The sequence below is a fragment of the Vigna angularis genome, chromosome 10, assembly GCF_016808095.1.
Source record: "Vigna angularis cultivar LongXiaoDou No.4 chromosome 10, ASM1680809v1, whole genome shotgun sequence".
Classification (NCBI taxonomy): Eukaryota; Viridiplantae; Streptophyta; class Magnoliopsida; order Fabales; family Fabaceae; genus Vigna; species Vigna angularis.
The window spans coordinates 10,818,867-10,839,721 of NC_068979.1; the positions used below are offsets into that span (position 1 = coordinate 10,818,867).

Below are 20,855 nucleotides of genomic sequence, written 5' to 3' on the forward strand. Positions count from 1 at the left end.
AAAAAAAGTATGCATGTCCACGTTGTGTTGATAAAATATTCAGGGCTTAATAAGCATAAATATGAAACATCCTCATAGATGAAAAAAAGTTATAGAAATGTACATAACAGAACAATTTATGTGTTTTGTAAATCTAGCCAACAAACTAAAACAGAAAGAAAGCTGAATCTCTACTATCCTTACAATGATACTGCTCAACAGATATTTACAAGGCCGAGCAGCAGTTCAACATTAATACTCTCTGCTACTCCAACAACTTCTTTACAATTCACCCATCTCACAACCTTTCTAACATCAATCCCTTTCTTATCTTATTTACTCTATTTTTTCAATTCCTTTTCTTTAATCCTAGTTTGTGATGACAACGATTTAAAATGAAAAAAAGGGAATACAGTTCCAAAACTCTTCGATGCGATCCACTGAACTCAGATGACATATCAACACAGAAACATAAATCTCAGTGATGGCTGCAGAGTTAACTGATCAGGAATTCAATCCTGTCAAAGTATAGAGCTGAAAGATTCGATGGGATCAGATTCTTCAAGCATGGAAGCTGCTTGGAAGCAGTCAGCGGCTTCACTTATTCTGCCATCTTGCTTGTTAAGCAATCCCAAGCAATGCCAAGCCATGCGGTTAGTGGGTTCTATTCGGAGTGCATCAGACAGTGCGCTTCTTGCAGCACAAAAAAACTTTGGACCCAATCTTTGAATCATGCCACCCATCAAGATCTTGCATGGAACATGGTTTGCTTCAAGTAGTAAACCATTAATAGTAGCAAGAAAAGCTTCGTCATTTTGCCCACGTCCTTCAAACAAAACACCTGCCAAACCACACAAATATTCATTATAAAGATCCCCTCAAATATTCATAAAAGCTTAAAATTTTAAGGATGGCATGCGGATCCTGTTACGTACCCGAGTATGGGACGTAAACCAGTAGGCTCACTCACACACTCTCAGTGATAAGGAACAATGGAAATTTACTGAATATAACTCTGATATTGAATAGAAATACTGAATCAAAGATAACAACCAATAACTGGGAGCAGGATCTCGGTCAGTTACCTGAAAGCATAACCTCTCTTAAAAAACCTAATGATCAAAATTCATATCCTTCCCCCTAGGTTTCCCCTATCTTATTTCTAATCACTCCCTCCCGAAAAGGTAAAGAATAAAAGTAATTACGCCTATTTATTATGATTATCTGGTAAGAATATCTTTATCCTTATTTACCCTATTTAACTTATATGTAATAATATCCTGAGATAGACCATAAATTCTAATAAATGTCCCACCCATCCTAACTACTGTGTCAGTTAGGATGCTCCCCACTGCTCCCAACCGTTCGGTCCTCTTTTTCTCTTCCTTCTACCGCTCGGCTAGGTCTCTCTCCACCTTCTATCATCTGGTCCACTCGCTCCCTGTTATTAACCGTTCGGCCATCGTGCTCCACCCTTTCCACCGTTCGGCCCATGTCCTCTACCGTTCAGTTCCCTTCTTTTTCTCTTCTATATCTCTTTCTCTCGTAGACTCACCAGCCCCTAACATTACCTGCCGCCTGAAGATCAACCTTGCCCTCAAGGTTGAAGTCTGGGTATTGATCCTTGATGATTGTGGCATCTTCCCATATTGCCCCGTCCGGTCCTCCCTCTTGCCATTCGATCAACACTTGTTGACGCTCTTCCTCTCCTCGTTGCATCTGTCTTTTATCTAGAACTCTGATCACCCAGAAAGACGGTCCCTCCATCTGCAAGTCTAGTGGAAACTCTTTCTCCACACTCTTCTCCCCCACGACCTTCTTAAATTGCGACACATGGAACACTGGATGTATTTGTGCGGTTTCGGGTAGTTGTAGCTTAAAAGCCACTTCTCCTATCTATTGTATGACCTAGAAAGGTCCAAAATACTGAGCGACTAATTTAGGGTGCAGTCTGGACGACATCGAAGTCTGGCGGTGTGGTCTAATCTTCAAATACACCTAATCTCCCACCTCCACATTGGCTGGTCTTCTTGTCTTGTCGGCCTGCTTCACCATCATTTCCTGAGCCCTTGCCAGATGGAATTTTAGCTGGTTTAGTGCCTCATCCCTCGTCTGTAGCTCCTGTCCGACGGCTTCCACTGAGGTCTCTCCCGGAATGAACCTGTGCAAAGAAGGAGAGATCTCCCATACAATGTTTCAAATGAGGTGCATCCCGCCGACTCCTGATAACTGGTGTTATACCAATATTCCGCCCAGGGTAACACTATGCTCCATTCCTTTGGTTGTTCTGAACAAAAGCATCTCAGATAACCCTCCAACACCCTATTTACCACCTCTGTCTGCCCATCGGATTCCGGATGATAGGTTGTGCTCATCTTCAGTTGTGTTCCCTGTAATTTAAACAACTCCTTCCAAAAAATACTCAGGAACAGTGGATCCCTATCACTCACGATAGATAGTGGTACCCCATGTAGCCGGACAACCTCCTTTACAAACACTTCAGCTATGGTGTGGGCAGAATAGGGATGTCTCAGTGGTATAAAATGTCCATATTTACTGAGGCGGTCTACGACTACCAACACAGCATCGTACCCGTGGGACTTAGGCAACTTTACGATGAAGTCCATACTTATCTCCTCCCAAATGGCGTTGGGTATGGGTAACGGCTGCAACAACCCCTGCGGAGAGGATGACAAATATTTATGTTGTTGACACACCAAGCAGCGTGCCACAAAGTCGGTCACGACTTTCTTCATTCCTACCCAGTAGAGAGATTGCGCAACCTTGCGATAAGTACGTTATACCCCTGAATGCCCTCCTGTTTGGGTGGTATGAAATTCTGCTATCAATTTGGGTACCCAGGCCGAGCGGGCTGATAGTACCAACCTCCCCTTGTAGTGTAGTCACTCACGTTCAAGAGTAAACGAGGAATGTGAATTGGGGTCCTTCCTTAAGTCTTCTATCACCTTCTTTAACTCTTCATTTGCTTCAAGTTCCTCCAAAATCTCCTCGAAGTCTTGCCAACAAGGTCTGGCCACAATTCTTAATTCCTTTTCCTCTTGCGGGTCATCCTCTTCTTTCCGCGATAGGGCATCTGCTACCCTGTTGGTGACTCCTGATTTGTACACAATCTCAAAGTCATACCCCAAGAGCTTTGCAATCCAATTTTGCTGATTCTGAGTGGTGATGCGCTGCTCCAACAGGTACTTCAGGCTCCTTTGGTCAGTGTGGATAGTTTCCAGAGGAGGAAGGTTAGGCTTCCTTGGGGGTGATTCTTGTATTCTGATTCACTCATTCATCATTAATACATATATACATATTTTTCCTTTCTTTATTCGAGAGTTGTGGTGAGAAGATAGTTTTGATTAGGTTATTGGCATAAAGTAACCTAACAAATTGGTCCGACCTGCCGGATCGGAGGAGTTGCACGATGGAGAACAAGATGAATGCACTGGAGAAAAGGTGGGAAGGAAAGTTCGAGTCCATGGAAGCCAGGTTGGAAGAGATTCGAGAGGAGATGAGAGGAATGGATCGAAAAGCAAATCGCGACCGTGGGAGAAGAAGGAACCAGCGTCGGAGCTCCGAAGGGAGTCGCGATTCCGTCAACGCTGAACGCAAACGGCGACCACCAGAGAAGTCGGAGGACGAAGCGGAAGAGGACAGAGGAGACGTGCAACGTAGCGGGATGAAGCGCATTAAACTCCCAACATTCGAAGGAGTGGACCCCATGGGCTGGATCGCGAAGGCAGAGAAATTTTTCGATCTACAGAACTTGACGGAGAGGAAGAAGATGAAGTTGGTATATACCTGTATGGAGAGAGGCGCGAGCTACTATTGGATTCGTTTCTGGCGGAAGAAAACCCGACATCCAAATTGGAAGATATTCACGGAAGCGCTGACGCGGAGGTTCGGCGAACTGAATCGAGACACCGTTTGTGAGGAGCTGGCAGCGGAGCGACAGGAGGGAAGCGTCAACAAGGACTTCCAGGAGTTGGGAAATTCGGTGCCACAAGCATCGGGAAAACCAGATCACTCATTTTCTGTTTCCGTCGATCTTGGAGCTGGCATTATAAATGGTGTTGAGGCTGTGGGGGCTATTGAGCGAAGATCAGATACTTTTTCGTTGATTGGTGATCCGTTCGATCTTGGGTTGACAATGATGAACAGTGATTGCCTTCGCAATGACAAAGAAACCAAACAAAACCATTCGGTAAATAGACCATTTAATTCCGAAAGGGACAGTTCGGTGGAAAGAAAGCTTGATGAGGATATTTTGAGCTCTCAGGAGAGGAGGGTTAGGGATTGGCACTTCACTCACTTGGAGCATGATTGTGCTGCTTCACTTAATAATGTTTCTCTTTCCGATTGGAATCACGATGAAGTGTATAGGAGTTTTGGAGGAGATCATGCTATGATTATAAGGGGTCACAGTTTCGTTGTTGAGTATCTGGGAGAAAGAATCACAATTCCCTTGAACCACATTGTAACAAATGTGTCAAATGATATCAAGGAGCCTGGTCAAAATTATAAAATCAAAGTTTCTACAGCAAATAACAACGATTTCTTTGGTGATACTGTTCTTGTTACTGTTTTACTGGGCAGTTTGAAGGCTGGAACTATACAGTGGTACCCACCTTTGCCACAATGGAAATGTTTTTCGGGGAAGCGTTTTAGTCATGGAACTCTAAATACAGTGGTTCTGGAATTTCCTAGTGAAGTTTGGGATTATGCTGGGGACTACTTGGAAGCAACAAATGCGAGGAGAAACACTAGAGGTCACTACTTTATGTTTTGTAATGTTAGGATCGTAGTTGGGGTTCCTGCCCTTATTGCATTAGAAGTTGGTAAAGTAGCCATAGATGGTCAAAGCTGGAGCTCTTCGGGTCATCTCAAACATGCAATTAAGGTTCTCCGAAAATTTTTTGGACAGGATTCAGTTCCAGATCATGTTAAATATGTGGTGACTGATTGGGATACTGTTTGGGGGGCGATGATGAGTGGACTACGTGAGTCTGTTAGCAAAATGGACATATTGAGCACTGGAAATGAATATATTGTTGAGATGAAGGGATTAGAAATCAGAGACAAACTTTATCTCTTTGAGTCGGGAGATTTGGATGTGAATTTAGGAGCTACCTGTTTGGCATCCCTGGGAAAAATGAAAGTAGATTGGTGGCAGTTGAGCATGGAGATTGAGCAGGAAGAATGGAAGACATCGGTGGAGGATTCGAGGAGCAGAATGTTGGAAGTTGATAGAATCCAGGAAGAATGGAAGATATTGGAGGAGGATTTGCCACCACCCAAGCCTCCAGACTTAAATTGGCGGGCATCACCTGGGAAGGGAAGAGGAGCATTACGGCAAATAACAGTTCCCTAACTTCAACCTTGAGGACAAGGTTGATTTTGAGGGGTGGAGTAATGTTAGGAATAAAAGAGAATGAGTTAGACACGTGTGAGACACGTGTAAGGAGAGTAATATGTTATAGTTGTTAGAAGAGAGAGGGTATAAATAATAAACTAAGTAGGGGGAGAGGGGTATCGGGGATTTTGTTCAGACTGGATAGTTTCCAGAGGAGGAAGGTTAGGCTTCCTTGGGGGTGATTCTTGTATTCTGATTCACTCATTCATCATTAATACATATATACATATTTTTCCTTTCTTTATTCGAGAGTTGTGGTGAGAAGATAGTTTTGATTAGGTTATTGGCATAAAGTAACCTAACAGATTTGTACACAATCTCAAAGTCATACCCCAAGAGCTTTGCAATCCAATTTTGTTGATTCTGAGTGGTGATGCGCTGCTCCAACAGGTACTTCAGGCTCCTTTGGTCAGTGTGAACCACAAACCTTTGCCCCAAGAGATAAGGCCTCCAGTGTTGTATGGCTAGGAGCAATGCCATCAATTCCTTTTCATATATCGATTTGCTCAATGACCCCTTCGATAACACCTTACTGAAGAACGCTATGGGTCTTTTTCCTTGAGTGAGAACCGCTCCTATCCCCCTTTCTGGTGCATCACACTCGATGTGGAACGGTTGGTCAAAATCATGTAGAATCAACACTGGTGCAGTGGTGATGGCCTTCTTTAATCTTGACATGGCTTCCTCCGCTGGCTCCGTCCATGTAAAATGCCCCTTTTTAAGAAGGTCGGTCAAGGGTTTGGCAATCTTCCCATAGTCCTTCACAAACCGCCTATTGTACCCTGTCAGACCCAGAAATCCCCTCAAAGCCTTCACCGTCTTGGGCTTCTACCATTCTACCACCGCTCTTACCTTGTCTAGGTCCATTTCTACACCCTTCTCGGATATCCAACGACCCAAATAGCGTACCTGGGTTTTGCCGAACTCACATTTCTTTCTGTTGGCCACCCACCTGTTCGTCTTGAGCTTCCCTAGCACAATCCCCACATGTTCTAAGTGCTCCTCCAAAAGATCGGCTATACACCAATATATCATCAAAGAACACCAGTACGAATTTCCTCAGGTAAGGCTGCATCAGGTTGTTCATTGCACTCTGGAAGGTGGCTGGTGCGTTGGTGAGACCGAACGACATCACCATGAATTTGTAGTGTCCCTGGTGAGTCCGAAAGGCCGTTTTATCTATGTCTCCTCCCATCCGAATTTGGTGGTAGCCGGACTTCAAATCCACTTTCGAAAAATATTTGGCCCCTCTCAGTTCATCTAACAATTCCTCTATTAGTGGAATAGGAAATTTATCCGGTACCGTGGCTCGGTTGAGGGCCCTATAATCCACACAAAATCTCCAGTAGCCGTCCTTCTTCTTCACTAGTATTACCGGACTGGTGCTCGGCCTTATGACCCTAGTTTTCAGCATCTCGGCCACCTGCTTCTCAATCTCCCCCTTCATCACATGGGGGTAACGGTATGGCCGTATGTTCACTGGATCCGTGCCTTCCTTTAATGGGATCTGATGAGCCATGCCCCTGTCCGGAGGTAGACCTTTGGGCTCATGAAACACTTCCGCATGTAGCTTCAAAATCTGATCCATTTCTGTCCCTGTGCCTTTGTCAGTTCACGACCGAACGGTTCTTCGTCTGCGCTCCTCTTGGTCCACCTGAGCTCCCATACTAACATCCAGGCTTCAACTTCTTTCATCTTGAACAACGCTTCTGGATCAACCATCCTCCGAGCTAAGGTAGGGTCGCCTTTTATGGTTTTTTTCTTTCCTCCTTGGTCGAACACCATGGTCAATTCCCTCCAGTTCAACGTCACTTCTCCCAGCTTGGCTAACCATTCTACTCCTAGTATCACATCAACCCCTCCCAATTCGAACAGATGGAACCGTTCGGTAACCTCGGTTTCTCCCATGTAAATTACACTTTCTCACAGCATCCCCTGGTCTTCTTCTGTCCATCTCCCAAACTCACCGAATAAGGGGGAGTATCCACCACGGTCAAACCCAACTCTTTCACCAGTTCGTTACTGATGAAGTTGTGGTTGGCGCCACTATCAATCAGAATCAACACTTGTCTCCCTCCTATCTGTCCATGTAACTTCATCGTTTTGGGCTGGGTTAGCCCCCCCGCTGAGAAAGCTGATAGCTCCATCTTCATCAGGTCAAGCTCGGTCTTCTCTTCTTCTTCGTCGTCTTCCTCATCCTCTGCCAATATCGTCATCCGCAGGCTCCTTTCTGGACATTGGTGGCCTGGACCGAACGGTCCCCCACACTTAAAACATCTTCCCTCTTCCCTTCTTTTCATATACTCCGCATAAGGTAAATTCCTTATGGTTCTTTCTCTGTTGTTAATGAGCGATCGGCCTGCGCCACCCCTGTGTGTTCCCTCTCTTCCTCCTGCGCCCCCGTTCTCCATGATTCCCGCTCGGTTTCCTCCAATCACTACCAATTGGTTTTGGTTGGATCGACCTGGCTCCAAACGCATGCCAGAACTGCTTGGTCTTCCCCAGGATTGGTTTTTGTTCATACTTCCACTCCCTGTCTTCGTACTCCCTTGGACGTCCTCCACGTCCCTCGCTATTCTCATAGCCATCATCAATTCCCTCGGATCAAGCAATCGAACTTGCTTTCGAATTCCATCCTGTAATCCTGCCATGAAATATCCCATAAGTTGTGCTTTGGCCAATCCTTTTGTCTGCCCTACCAGGATATCAAATTCCCGGATGTATTCCTCCATTGTGCCTGTCTGCTTAATGGCCGCCAGCCTCTCAAAAACTGGTCCCTGGCTGATGCCTCCGAACCGTACTACTATCGCCTCCTTCAGTCCCGTCCACGTACAATCTTCTGTTTGTTCCCTCCAAAACCTGAACCAGAATCCCGCACTACCCTCCATGCTGATGTACGCCAAGCGCAAGTTTTCCTCCTCAGACACCCCTTGTAATTCAAAGAATTTGTCCGCCCTATTGATCCAATTCAGTGGATCACTCCCTTCGAAGACTGGTAACTCGATCCTTCTTCTCCAGTTCAAGGGTTCCTCCTGGCGTTCAACTCCATACGGCACATTACCCCTGTCACTGTTTGATCCATCTCCTTCCCTACCGAACGGTCTACTGCCGTTTGGTTCTTCATCTTTATCGCCCTTCTCTTTGTTGATTTTTCCATTAACAAACCCTTGACTTCCTTCGTGTTTCCCCTCTAGGTAAGGGGTTCGTGTTGTCATCACTCTCATTAGCTCTTGAAAATTCTTGCAGAGTGTGTCCATCTTTGTCTTCCCCACGTGCTCTAGTTTTACTTCGACGACGCTCATCCTTCCCTCCATGACGTCCTCTCTCTTTTCTGTCGCTCCGGCTGGCCTCGTATTCTCCCTTGTCAGATCCGGAAGGTCGGACCAATTGTTACGTACCCAAGTATGGGACGTAACCAGTAGGCTCACTCACACACTCTCAGTGATAAGGAACAATGGAAATTTACTGAATATACCTCTGTTATTGAATAGAAATACTGAATCAAAGATAACAACCAATAACTGGGAGCAGGATCTCCGTCAGTTACCTAAGAGCATAACCTCTCTTACAAAACCTAATGATCAAAATTCATATCCTTCCCCCTAGGTTTCCCCTATCTTATTCCTAATCACTCCCTCCCGAAAAGGTAAAGAATAAAAGTAATTACGCCTATTTATTATGATTATCTGGTACGAATATCTTTACCCTTATTTACCCTATTTAACTTATATGTAATAATATCCTGAGATACGACCATAAATTCTAATAAATGTCCCGCCCATCCTAACTGTTGTGTCAGTTAGGATGCTCCCCACTGCTCCCAACCGTTCGGTCCTCTTTCTCTCTTCCTTCTACCGCTCGGCTAGGTCCCTCTCCACCTTCTATCATCTGGTCCGCTCGCTCCCTGTTATTAACCGTTCGGCCATTGTGCTCCACCCTTTCCACCGTTCGGCCCATGTCCTCTACCGCTCGGTTCCCTTCTTTTTCTCTTCTATATCTCTTTCTCTCGTAGACTCGTCTGCCCCTAACATGATCCTCTAAGCCACCTTATAACTCCCAGGATTATGGATTCATTATGGTACCCAATAAAGCTTGGGGCTATCTAACAAATGCTTAAAGCTCCCTCAATGCAATCAGCAAGTGATTTGAATTGGGTGGGGTGAGAGTTAAGTTTAACATGCTTAAACAGCAAACTTAAAGCAACACGAAGATTTTGGTCTTGCCTTGAGTGTGCATTACTGCAGCAGAGTATTTCTTCAACTCCCTGGCCTTCTGCAGACAGATTTCGGCATCCTTCCAACGAGAGAGACTAGCATATAAATTTGCCAGACCATGCCAAATATCAAATTCATTTATTTTATCATCCAGAACCTGAAAAGAGTTAACAAAATTGAAGTCATTGATTTCTAAATCAACAATTTATAACTTAGGGGGGTGGGGGGGCGCATATTTCTTTCATTTGTCCGTCCTTATCAGCCAAAAAGTTTCTCAGTAAAACATAAGGAAGGAGGAAGGAATGACTTAAAACTCAGTGTAAAAAATGACAATCAAAGGGAAATATCCGAACATAAGAACAACATAAAAGATATGTAAAATATACAACTGTCTTTCCCATATTTTTTTTCTTGACACATCTTTGATGCTCTCATTTTTACAGACAAAAGCCAACTCAACCTTTTTATAACACTAACAAATGCTTGCTACTGTGTATTTTGTTTGGTAATTAACATCACAGTAAATTTAAGTTTCTTGTAAGTCAAATCTAAAATGGTATAGAACTGTACTTTGGAGTATCATTTTGCAATACGAATCTCCTCAAGTGCCTTCAACTGACAGAATTTAGAGGAAACTGTTAGAATCAATTACACGGTGGGGGACCTTTTTAGTTCCATATTGGAAGCATTAGATTTTTATTTGAGGTTTATAAGGCCTTGGACTATCTGACTACAAAAGGCTAAACAATGTGGTGTGGTTCTCGCACTGTTCCTGTATTTATATATATTAAATATAAATACAAATATTTTCTTTTAATTTTAGTATTTTTATATATTTAGCATTCCAAAATTTTGTACACCTATAAAATGGTTTTGGCACCTCCAAAATATTTTCGAAAGATCCACCAATGTATACAGGTAGTGTAATGTTCACAGCACTATTTAAAAGACTAATCTTGCATGAGCCCTGAAGCTGTGGTGCATGGTGATTTGTAGGTTCCAATTACAATGTACAAGACTTGGTAGAGTGAGAGAATATGTTGTAGGGTTCGTAAGGCCTTCAGGTTCCTAACTACAAAATTGTAGCTTCTGTAGTGTCGCTTTCTAAAAAATCCTTAAACATTATAAATATGACCAAAGCTTTAGAAGGCTAAAACTATCCTTGACTAGTGCCATGATTTAATTTAGGATTAAGTTTTGGGTTCAGACCAAATTTAGGATAGTCTTAATTTTTATCATAGACACATGTTTTGGTCACCTTACAGTTTTCTGAAATTTTATTAAATTGAACTGATACAGTATTACAAACTACACCTGAACTGAGTACAAAGGTCCCTTCCAAGATGTTGAGAGCTTGATCTCTCCCTTCCTGAAACCCAATTCGGTCCTACTAAAAAACCAAAATTCTGGCTCTCTGCCGTAGCTCTGATACCATGTTAAGAAGTGGACTTTAAGTCTAACTCAATCACACAAAACCGGCTTATAAGGTGAGGTTTGCACTCGCTTATATATTATAAATTGGTCTTATCTTTAATCGATGTGGGACTTCCAACACTCCAAGAACTTGTTAGCTCAAATATCAATTGCTAAACACCAACTAGTGTGCAAATAAGGATTGAATTTTATTCAATTGAATTGATACCAAGTTACAAATTACACAATAACTAAGTAAAATTAATTGAGTACAAAGGTTCCCTTCCAAGATGTTGGAGATTGATCTCTCCCTCCCCAAAACCCACCCTGGAAAAATCGTCCCCTCCCTTCCCTTATATTTTTTTATTCTACTAATAACTGCTTAAAGGCAGTTATGCTTGCCCCTACTAGTAACTTCTAAAACTATTCAGTCCTGCTAAAAATCCTAAATCCTGTTTTTCCTCTTATAATATTTACTTATAAGAGGCCTAACACTTTCCAAATAGAGGTGGGTTGTAATCCCATGTCAACTACTGATCCTCATGAGTTAGCTTTTGAGGTTGAATTTGTTCTAAGAAGAATTCAATTGTTTTTATCCAAAAAATTGAGGGTGGCAGAGCAATCTATTCATCCATCATCCATTCAATCCACCCATTACAAAAATATAAAACAATAGGGTGAAATCCATTCATTTAACTATATGGAAAGTTAATCATACATATATTATTTTTAAAAACTCAATAGATTCTTCCATCAATGCTTATTGGATCAAAATCACTCTAATTAATCTTTTTTTCATAATTAATCTTTCTTAAATATACCTTCTTAAAAAAATTTAAATATATAAATTTAAAATTTATTCTGTAAAATTTCTTTTTTATTTTTTAGAAATATATTACTTTTATGGATAGATTGGTTTGAATTGAATTTCTATCTAATGAATCAAGATGAATCAAATTTTTTTAATTAAATTTTTAATGGTTCAAAATTGATTAATGACTCTTTTAATCTAATCCATTATAATCCAAAATAAAATCTGTTCAATTTGTCTAATGTGTGACCTCTATCAAAGCATCCGCAGGAATCTTACCTTTGAACTAATTTGGGAAGACCCAAAGGATTTATTCTGGGCTTGAACCAATGCAAGAAGGTATCTATAGGTTTCAATAGCATCCATTGGTCGTGATTGGGATATCTTCAACTTTGCTTTCAGCCTAAGCAGTGGCCCCTGCTCCCATCTTGCAGTCTGATCTAAAGCAGCATCTGTCACCACTTCAGCTTCAGAAAATCTTTGCTGTGCAGACAAAATTAGAGCAAGCAATCTCCAAGATTTCAACATAGAACCACCTGTTTGATTAAAGAAATGTCTCGCAGAGCGCAAAGCAGCAGACAAGTTTCGGTGTTGCGCATAATGAACAGCCAATTCAAAAATCAGATCAGAATTGTTTGGCTCCAATTTGATTGCTGCCACCAATGACTCTAAAGCTTTGGAGTGAAGGCGAGACCTCTCAGAGTCAGAGGAAGCAACCTTAGATTGCTTTCCAAGACAAAGTCCCAACATCCGTAGAGCAACACCTTTCAAATGTTCATTTTGGTCACGAGCATTATTGACTGCCCTCTGTGCATAGATCACTCCCTCAGCAGCAAGATGGGGATCTGAGCTGCAGATCCGAGCTGCTAACACTAATGATGTAATGTCATTTGGTCGTTCATGTTTGTGCAAAGATTTCCTTAGCAGGCTCAAAGCACAGTCATTTTGTCCAGCACCACTATAACAAAAAGCTAAAGAATTCCAACAATCGATTCGATGGTATACTCCAGGCATCAACTCTTCAATTTGCTTTGCTAAAGTAGAAGTTTGGCTACATATAGAAAGTGCAAAAGTAAGGTGTTCCATGACTGATGGATCCCATTTCATCTTACCAAGGCTAAACTTTCTCAAAAGAACCATCAATAGCAGAATAGCCTCTTCAAGATTATTTTTAGGCACATATGACCCTTCAATCTGAACTGCCAAACTAGGTGGACTTGCCTCCACCCCACTGTATAGCAAAAACATAACAAACGACTTCTGAATTCTTGCACAGTAATCATTATCAAGGTTCCATTGACTAAAAAGGGCTCGCCTATAAGCAGAGATTGCCTCATCATAGCAACCAGCTTGCTTCCAAAGCTCTGGAAGGAGCTCTACAGCATGGCTGACTATCTCTTGCAATTTATTATCCACTTGAATATTAGGAATACCCTGATAAAATATCTTCTCAACGGAATCAAGAATACGTTTACAATTATTAGCAGCCTCTGCATAAATTCATTAAACAAGAATTTCAATGTATCCATTCTGTTATGAAATCACTCCCTTTTAGAAGGGAAAAAAATATTAAGAAGGTAAAGGTAAGGTGGAGAAAAATTTCAACAGTCAGGTTGTATATGATACCTGTAAATTTCTCTAATTTTTGCAGAGACTTGGCTTTTAAGTAGATGGCTTCAAGCACCAAGCTAGCCGCATGCTGAGAGCCCGAGGCTGATTCAGTGTGAGCACGACCTTTCTTGCCTGGTGGTTTCTCAGAAAATGAAGATTGCAACCTCTGAATGGCAGCTTGGAGATCAATCCCATCAAACACACGAAGAGCACCTTCTACATTACCTCTCTGATACTCCAACTTACCAAGAAGAGCTCTTGCTTCCTGCAAGGTTTTAAGAGTAACATCAGGGCTAAACTCTATGATCTGATTAATTTCTCCCAAAAAACAGCTCCTCCTATCCAGTGCCAAGAATCAATGCATTCAAGATATCATTTGTATCAAATTTACACAGTACAAATTACGAAGCCCATTTCTTGTATTGACATGTTTTTTCTAGCCTCAAAAAATTCAATTATGTTACGTACATATGTACAAATTGCAATCTATAATATGTTCAATGCTCAAATTAGAATAATATGAGTACTACGACAAAAATACATTGCATGCTATCAGATTCAAAGATCCTGAGGTTTGGCTCACAGATGAAATTTATCGCCTTGTTATTGAAGGTGTTGAGAACATAGTAGTTACAGTTACCTAGAGAAGGCAGACCTTATTCCTATAAATCTAAGAGTTGCTCCGAAACAGAAATATAAATCAAGACAACATATTGAAGTCTAAATAATTAGCAAACATGATGAATGAGTAGCTAAATTCCAACAACAAAAAATTTCAGAGACAAATATCACAACCATTTGACATCAAGATCAGCTTTCTCCAATAACTCTAAGTGACAATTTGGCCCTTGGTTTTTGCTTCTTACTATTTGAAAATATGAAATGCACAATCCAGAAACAGTTGCCACCAGATGTCATAAAAGAGAAACAAAGGGAATATTTTGCTACACAAATAAATGGCTGACACAAACTAGTAAAGTGTGGCAGTATTAACAAACAAACCTCAAAATTGAGTGACAATCCTTCTCGCAACGAATCTTCTGCTTCTTGAATATTTCCTTGATCAAGCTTGGCCTCAACTTCTGATGCAGCCATGCGGCTTCCATTGGCCTGGAACTCCCTAACTGATACTCTCCCATGCTCAGTAGACCCCATCAATCATTTCCCTCCAACCTGCACACACTCCATAACCACCCTTTCCACGTAAGTTCCAATTTTGTCGTCCCTTAGAAGCTTCAACGGCATTGCACACTGGTCATATATATTTCACAAAATCTAAACAAAAACTCATACACACAAGTCCAAATCTTTAGTATCGCAAAGAAAAACAAAGTTCCCCGTTTCACACGGCATTGCTAAAAACTGATCCTAGCATTGTCATATACGATGCAAGTCCCCACAAATGCATGTTTTTCACTTCAAAAGTCGTTTTCGATGTAATGGGGTTCCGTGATAACATAAAAATCATCAAACTTTGGAAGAAAAATTGAAAATTGCAAAAAAAAAATTACATGGGAGAGGGTGGGAAATTGCAGATCCAGGGAAGAAGCTGGAAAATGGAACAATGAATAAAAAAAGGTTGTGACTGACCAAAGCAACGTGGCGTTGGAGCAAAGGGAATAGATGCAACAGTAACCGAAAGGAAGATCTAGGAGAGGGGACCCTTGAATTTTATCAGCATTTGATCAAAGTTGATGGCATTGTCTTATTTGAGAGGAAAAAACAACAATAGAAAGAAACAGAAGAAGAGTGGTGGGTGGTTTGAGGTCAACCGCTGTTACAGCTGGTGAGAGAAGAGAATGACCAAAATTGAATGCCCAAGAAAAGTAACAACTAAATACTCTCACTTCTTTTAAAATTAATATAAACTTTAATCTTTGCACATTTTAATTTTACCACTGTGGATAATGCAGAGACTCTTACAGTGTTAATTAATTCAAAATAGTTTATTTATAACTTCTAATAATTATTAAAATAATTAATAACACTGAGCTTAGCAATTTAATATTTATACCTCTTTTTAAATAAATTTAAATTTATGCATTATCATTTAAATACATATGTAATCAATTATTTTCTATCTTACTAAAATGATTACATGATTGATTTATTTTATCCTTTTATATTATCACATGTATGTGAGAAACTTCCGTTATTAATAGAGTAGTACAATGATAATTATGATATAATTAAATATATATTGAATTAAATTTAAAATTAATATTAATTTTATCATTAACAGTCACTGGTACATTTTAACTTCTAAATTGTATTTTATATTTTAATGCTTTGTTTATATTCGAAAGTTAAATAGTAAAAAACACGGAAAAGAATAATAACTAGAGTATGAATAAATAAATAATTGTATCAAAAAAATGAAGACATAGAAAAAAGTGAAATATTTTTTATTATCAGTAATTTTTCTTTACTTATTATTTTAATATATTATTAATATTATTATTAAAATTTAAATATTGATATAACATTTGTAACGTATTATATTTAAAATACAATTAATTATACAGTCATACAATCAATTAAATAAAATAATTATAGTATAATTTATTACAGATTTTAATATAATGGTACATGATAATATTAATTATGTCTAAAAATATAATATGACTTTGAATATGTTATTTTTTGAATTTTGTTTGAATATATCTCAATAAATAATTTTACTTTAAGAATATGTAAAGTATATCAAATATTCTTATTTATACATATATATTTATCTCAATTTATTTTTAAATATTGGAATCTAAAGACATTTAATTTTACTTATTTGTAAGAAAAAAAACAATATAATGAAAACCAATAAATTTTAACATTTAGAAAATTTTAAATTGTAAAATAGTTTGAAATATTGTTTGACTTTTAGTTATAATTTACCCAACAATCTAAGATATGGGAGAGATTGATAAGATCTAACTCATTTATCAACCAATTCTCTTTAAGCGATTAGATTTCACAAACACTAATTTTCCCAAGAGTTGTTGATTTTTCCTATGAACCAAAATACTTAGAGTTCTATTTAAATGTTCGCTCAACGATAAATGTTTTTTATGCTCTATAAAATTTAAATAAAATAAATTTTGCTTAGTGTAAGCAAGTCTTATTTAATAAGTTTGCATAATTTAAAAAATTTCTAAGAAATATCCATTGACCAAAATGTCTTGTTTTATTCATTCCTTGGAACAAAACTAATATATATAATCAAATAATATCAAGCTAAACATATTTGACCCGTTGACTATAAATTACACTATTAGATTTCTTAACACATTTCAATAAAATACATCAAACTTGCATAAACTCAACATTTAGAGACTAATTCACTTCAACAATCAAGTCATTTATTTTATGATATTATCAGAAATTGAACTAATTTTCCTTACTTAAATCTGTTTTATTCAAGATAAATCTCAAAGAGTTACTACTTTTTAAAATGAAACTCAAAAAACCAACTTTTCTATTTATAATGAAATAAGATAAGAAAATATATTGCAATATAGTGAAAAAATTTCTTCTTCTTCTTTCTTTTTTTTTCTTTTTTTCTTTTTACAAAAAGCTACCTCTTAAGAATAAATAAGAAAGACGTGTATTACTTTATAGTAGAAAATAATTCGTTTACAATAACAATCGTATTCCGTTATACATTGCTATTATATCATACCAGTAAAACACAGCGAAATAATTAATACAATTAAAAAAAACTAGTTAATTTAATAATTATCATAATAAAGAAACAGTTAAATTATATAGAAACCTTTTTAAAAGTTATATTGTATTATTTATTACAGTTTCACAATTAAAAATAATCACAGAACATAGAGAAAATCATAAAAAATGTAAAAAAAATTAAAAAAATCCTTACTAATTGTTACATATATACAATCATTATTTAACTTTTCAGTTGTCATAAAAAAATCATTTACATCATAAAAAAATATTTTTTTTTCCTTATACTGACCACACCTTTTTAATAAAAAAACAAATTTTCCTTTTCTCTGTTAAAATTCTGGTATCTTCGCTTGCAACCAGTGAAATTAAATCATTTTCTGTTTTTCTTATCCCTTTAGGAAAAAAATCTCTCTCCTTCCCTCTAAAATATAATGTGTAGTATTTAATAAAACAGTAAAATATTAGCACGTATTACTTTTTTCTATTATTTAGATAACTAAAATGTTCACACAAACAAACTTTTACAAGTATGCAATTAATCACTATCTGTTTTTTATCTGATAGAAATTGTTAACTCACTGGTGTGGAGTCAAGGAAAACGACAACAATTATTTTTATCAATAGGCAGCAGTTTCTGAACCTAGGCATATCCAAGCGAGGCAAAAAGTCTGAATCGAGGCATAAAAGGGTAGGATATTGCCTCGGTTCAAAGTTAACTGAAGCAGTAAATTGTCATATTAAATGGATGGTTGTCAGCAATATAAAGATTACTTAAATTCTCTTCTTTATCTTCAATTTGTCTTTTTCCTTGAAAAGCAACATACCAATGGTCAGACGCAAGATCTTTAACATAAAAAACCTGACTTGCTTGATATGCCATGATAAACGGTTCGTCTCCATAACCAACCTTTCGAAACTCAACAAGTGTCATACCAGATTCATCTATTTTGACACCACTTTTATTGTCGATCCACTTACATTTGAAGAGTGCAACGGAAAACTTAGTGTAATCAACCTCTCATATCTCTTCTATTCTACCATAATATCTCATGGATCCAATTATAGGATTTTGATCTTTGGATGTGGAAAATTGTAGCGACTCAGCTTCTAGACTGGCGCCACTATTTTGTACTGTGCTTTTATCATCCAAAGTCTTTGTATAGAATGTGCAATTATTAATTTCATAGCCTGTACAACCTACAACATCAAACTTCAAACCATTTGCTAGCCACAACAAAGTCTCAGAAGACCGTGATTCTTTCAAAACTTCATATTTGAACCAGGACAAGAATGTTCTGCTATGTTCCATCAACTGTCATTTCTCTTATTGTCTTGGATACTTATCCTTTACAACGGCTTTGTGTGCTTCCAAAAATGGGATCACTTCATCTATATTGTTTAATATGTACAGATGTGCTTGCATCAATTCTTCACGACTTTTCCTCACCACATTCACACCTCGGATGCTTTTACTTGTAGAATATTTATTCAATCATGATATCCGAGGGACTCCTATCGGATTTTCTTTAGTCATATAATCAGAGCAAAACTCGATACTTTCTTCAGCAATATATCTTTCAATCATTGAACCTTCTGGACGATATTGATTTTTGACGTACCATTTCAAAATCTTCATATAACGCTCAATAGGGTACATCCATCTTAAGTATACTAGTCCACGCAACTTTATTTCTCTGACCAAATGAACAAGTAAATGCACCATGATGTCAAAAAAGGATGGAGGGAAAACATTTCTAGCTGACACAAGATAATGATAATTTCGCTTTGAAGTTTATCTAACTTTGTAGGATCGATGAATTTACTACAAATTGACGAGAAAAATTAGCACAGTCGAGTTATGGTCTGCCTAACTTTTTTGGGTAAAATTCCACGAATTTCCACCAGTAACACTTGTTGCATTAAGACGTGACAATCGTGAAACTTGAGTCCAACAAGCTTCAAGTCCTGCATTGACACTAAGCTTTTGATATTTAAACAAGACAAAAACTTATCTTCTCTTGTCTAGACATTGTGTAACATGTAGGGGGCAAATAAGTACGTTTACCAATCTCTCTTGGTGCCAACTCTTCTCGGATCTTCATGTCAACCAAATCCAAACGCGCATTCACTCCATCTTTTGTTTTTTCCTAGATGTTTATTAGTGTATCAATCAAGCTATCACAAACATTATTAGTGCATCGACGGCCTCCAATCGCAGTCGGTGGCAGTAAAGCGCTCCGCGACGGCGAAGCTTCGGCTGCTAGCGAAGAACTGCGCCGACAACTGGATTTTGATTGTGAAGTCTGGCACGGTGCCTGTTCTTGTTCCTCTTCTCCGTTGTAGTGATCCTTGGTGAGTTTTTTAGTACGCTTTACTTTTTCTGTTTTCATTGATTCATTATTTAAGGAGCTATTTTGAACCACACAAATCCATCCCCTCAACTATCACCATACATCCACGCTGAGTTTCGAACAGAGAACAGAGCAGCGACGTGGCCAAAGGAGAAACCAACTAGGGAACAAACCCTCACATAGGGATGAAGGCGGCAATGACATGGCCAGCTAACGGTGCTTCCAGTCTCATCGCGGAAGCGAGATGCAGCGTTGGAGGAAATGAGATCCGTGAAGACGGTCGCAGTGTGGAAGTAGAGGCAAAATGGGCCTTAGCGGCGACACCTGAGGGACTTTCGTAGCGGCCAACGTTGCCGAAGACGAATTTTTTAATCGGATTTCCGGGGCACGGAACCTGTCAATTTTGTTAATTTCAGGAAATAATTTTTCTGGGTCGATTCCTGAGGGGATCTGTGAATTGGTTAATCTGAGATTACGAAAAAGAAGAACTCAGCTTTGCCCCCAACTGAGATGACGAAGAAGTAACGTGGCAGATACTTAAGAAGAAGACGTGGCCTCGCCGTTTGCCAAATCAACTAAAAGTTGACGCCGTCCATTTTTTAGGACTACTACTAATAGTTTCAATACTATGAAGACTAAAAACCATCAAAGTTTCGAGTAGGGACTAAAACCAAAATCGTGTGATACTTAAGGGACGAAAAACATATTTAACCCTTGTAAAAATCGCCGATGACGCATATACATTGTCTTCCTTCCGTGTTTTAATTGTTGAGCTGCAATGTGTTTCTTCACATATAGGACATGCTTTATGACCTTTCACACTGTACCCCGACAAATTACCGTAAGCTGGAAAGTCATTAATGGTGCAAAATAACATGGCATGCATCATGAAAGTTTCTGAAGCAAAGGCATCAAATATTTCAACCCCATCAACCCACAACAACTTCAAGTCTTCAACTAGTGGCCTAAGATAAACATCTATGTCATTTCCAAGCTGCTTTGGACCAGATATCAACATTGACAACATCATGTACTTTCTTTTCATGCACAATCCAGGAGATAAGTTGTAAATTATCAGTATAACGGGCCAACAACTGTGATTGGTACTTAAATTACCAAAAGGGATCATTCCATCAGTAGCTAAGCCAAACCTAAGATTTCTACATTCTTGACCAAATTGGGGGAATTCTTGATCAATATTTTTCCATTGCTTTGAATCAGTTGGATGACGAAGCAGCCCATCAGTTGTTCTCTCATCTGCATGCCATCTTAGGTTTTTAGCGTCTTTGGGATTCGCGAACAAATGCTTAAGTTTGGCCACGAGTGGAAGGTACCAAACTACTTTCAAAGCAGAACCATTCTTTTCTATGTTA

The 20,855-nt window shown here is 38.9% G+C and overlaps 1 protein-coding gene across 3 annotated transcripts; it reads right to left on the bottom strand.

Moving 5' to 3' along the window:
• Window positions 1–46: 46 nt before the first annotated feature.
• LOC108335690 (protein NPG1) lies at window positions 47–15,263 on the bottom strand. Of its 3 annotated transcripts, none has more exons than XM_017571793.2 (6): window positions 15,038–15,263; window positions 14,450–14,620; window positions 13,463–13,712; window positions 12,116–13,326; window positions 9,622–9,769; window positions 47–820 (listed from the first exon to the last, which is right to left on the bottom strand). In XM_017571793.2, the coding sequence occupies exons 2-6, from the start codon at window positions 14,600–14,602 to the stop codon at window positions 501–503; spliced, it is 2,082 nt and encodes a 693-aa protein (XP_017427282.1). In that variant the 5' UTR covers window positions 14,603–14,620; window positions 15,038–15,263; the 3' UTR covers window positions 47–500. The 3 variants fall into 3 exon arrangements, with proteins under 3 accessions (XP_017427282.1, XP_017427284.1, XP_017427285.1); XM_017571795.2 differs by having other exon boundaries at window positions 14,450–14,698; XM_017571796.2 differs by having other exon boundaries at window positions 14,959–15,263.
• Between the last annotated feature and the right edge of the window lie 5,592 nt (window positions 15,264–20,855).

What these genes read in the sequence shown, in the direction of transcription:
- LOC108335690 (XM_017571793.2), bottom strand. Translation starts at nt 14,602, where the DNA reads ATGGGGTCTACTGAGCATGGGAGAGTATCAGTTAGGGAGTTCCAGGCC. An exon ending in AAAATTAGAGAAATTTACAG is followed by an intron (nt 13,327 to 13,462) that starts GTATCATATACA and finishes GAATTTATGCAG; the next exon opens with AGGCTGCTAATAATTGTAAA. An exon ending in CTTCCCAAATTAGTTCAAAG is followed by an intron (nt 9,770 to 12,115) that starts GTAAGATTCCTG and finishes AACTCTTTTCAG; the next exon opens with GTTCTGGATGATAAAATAAA.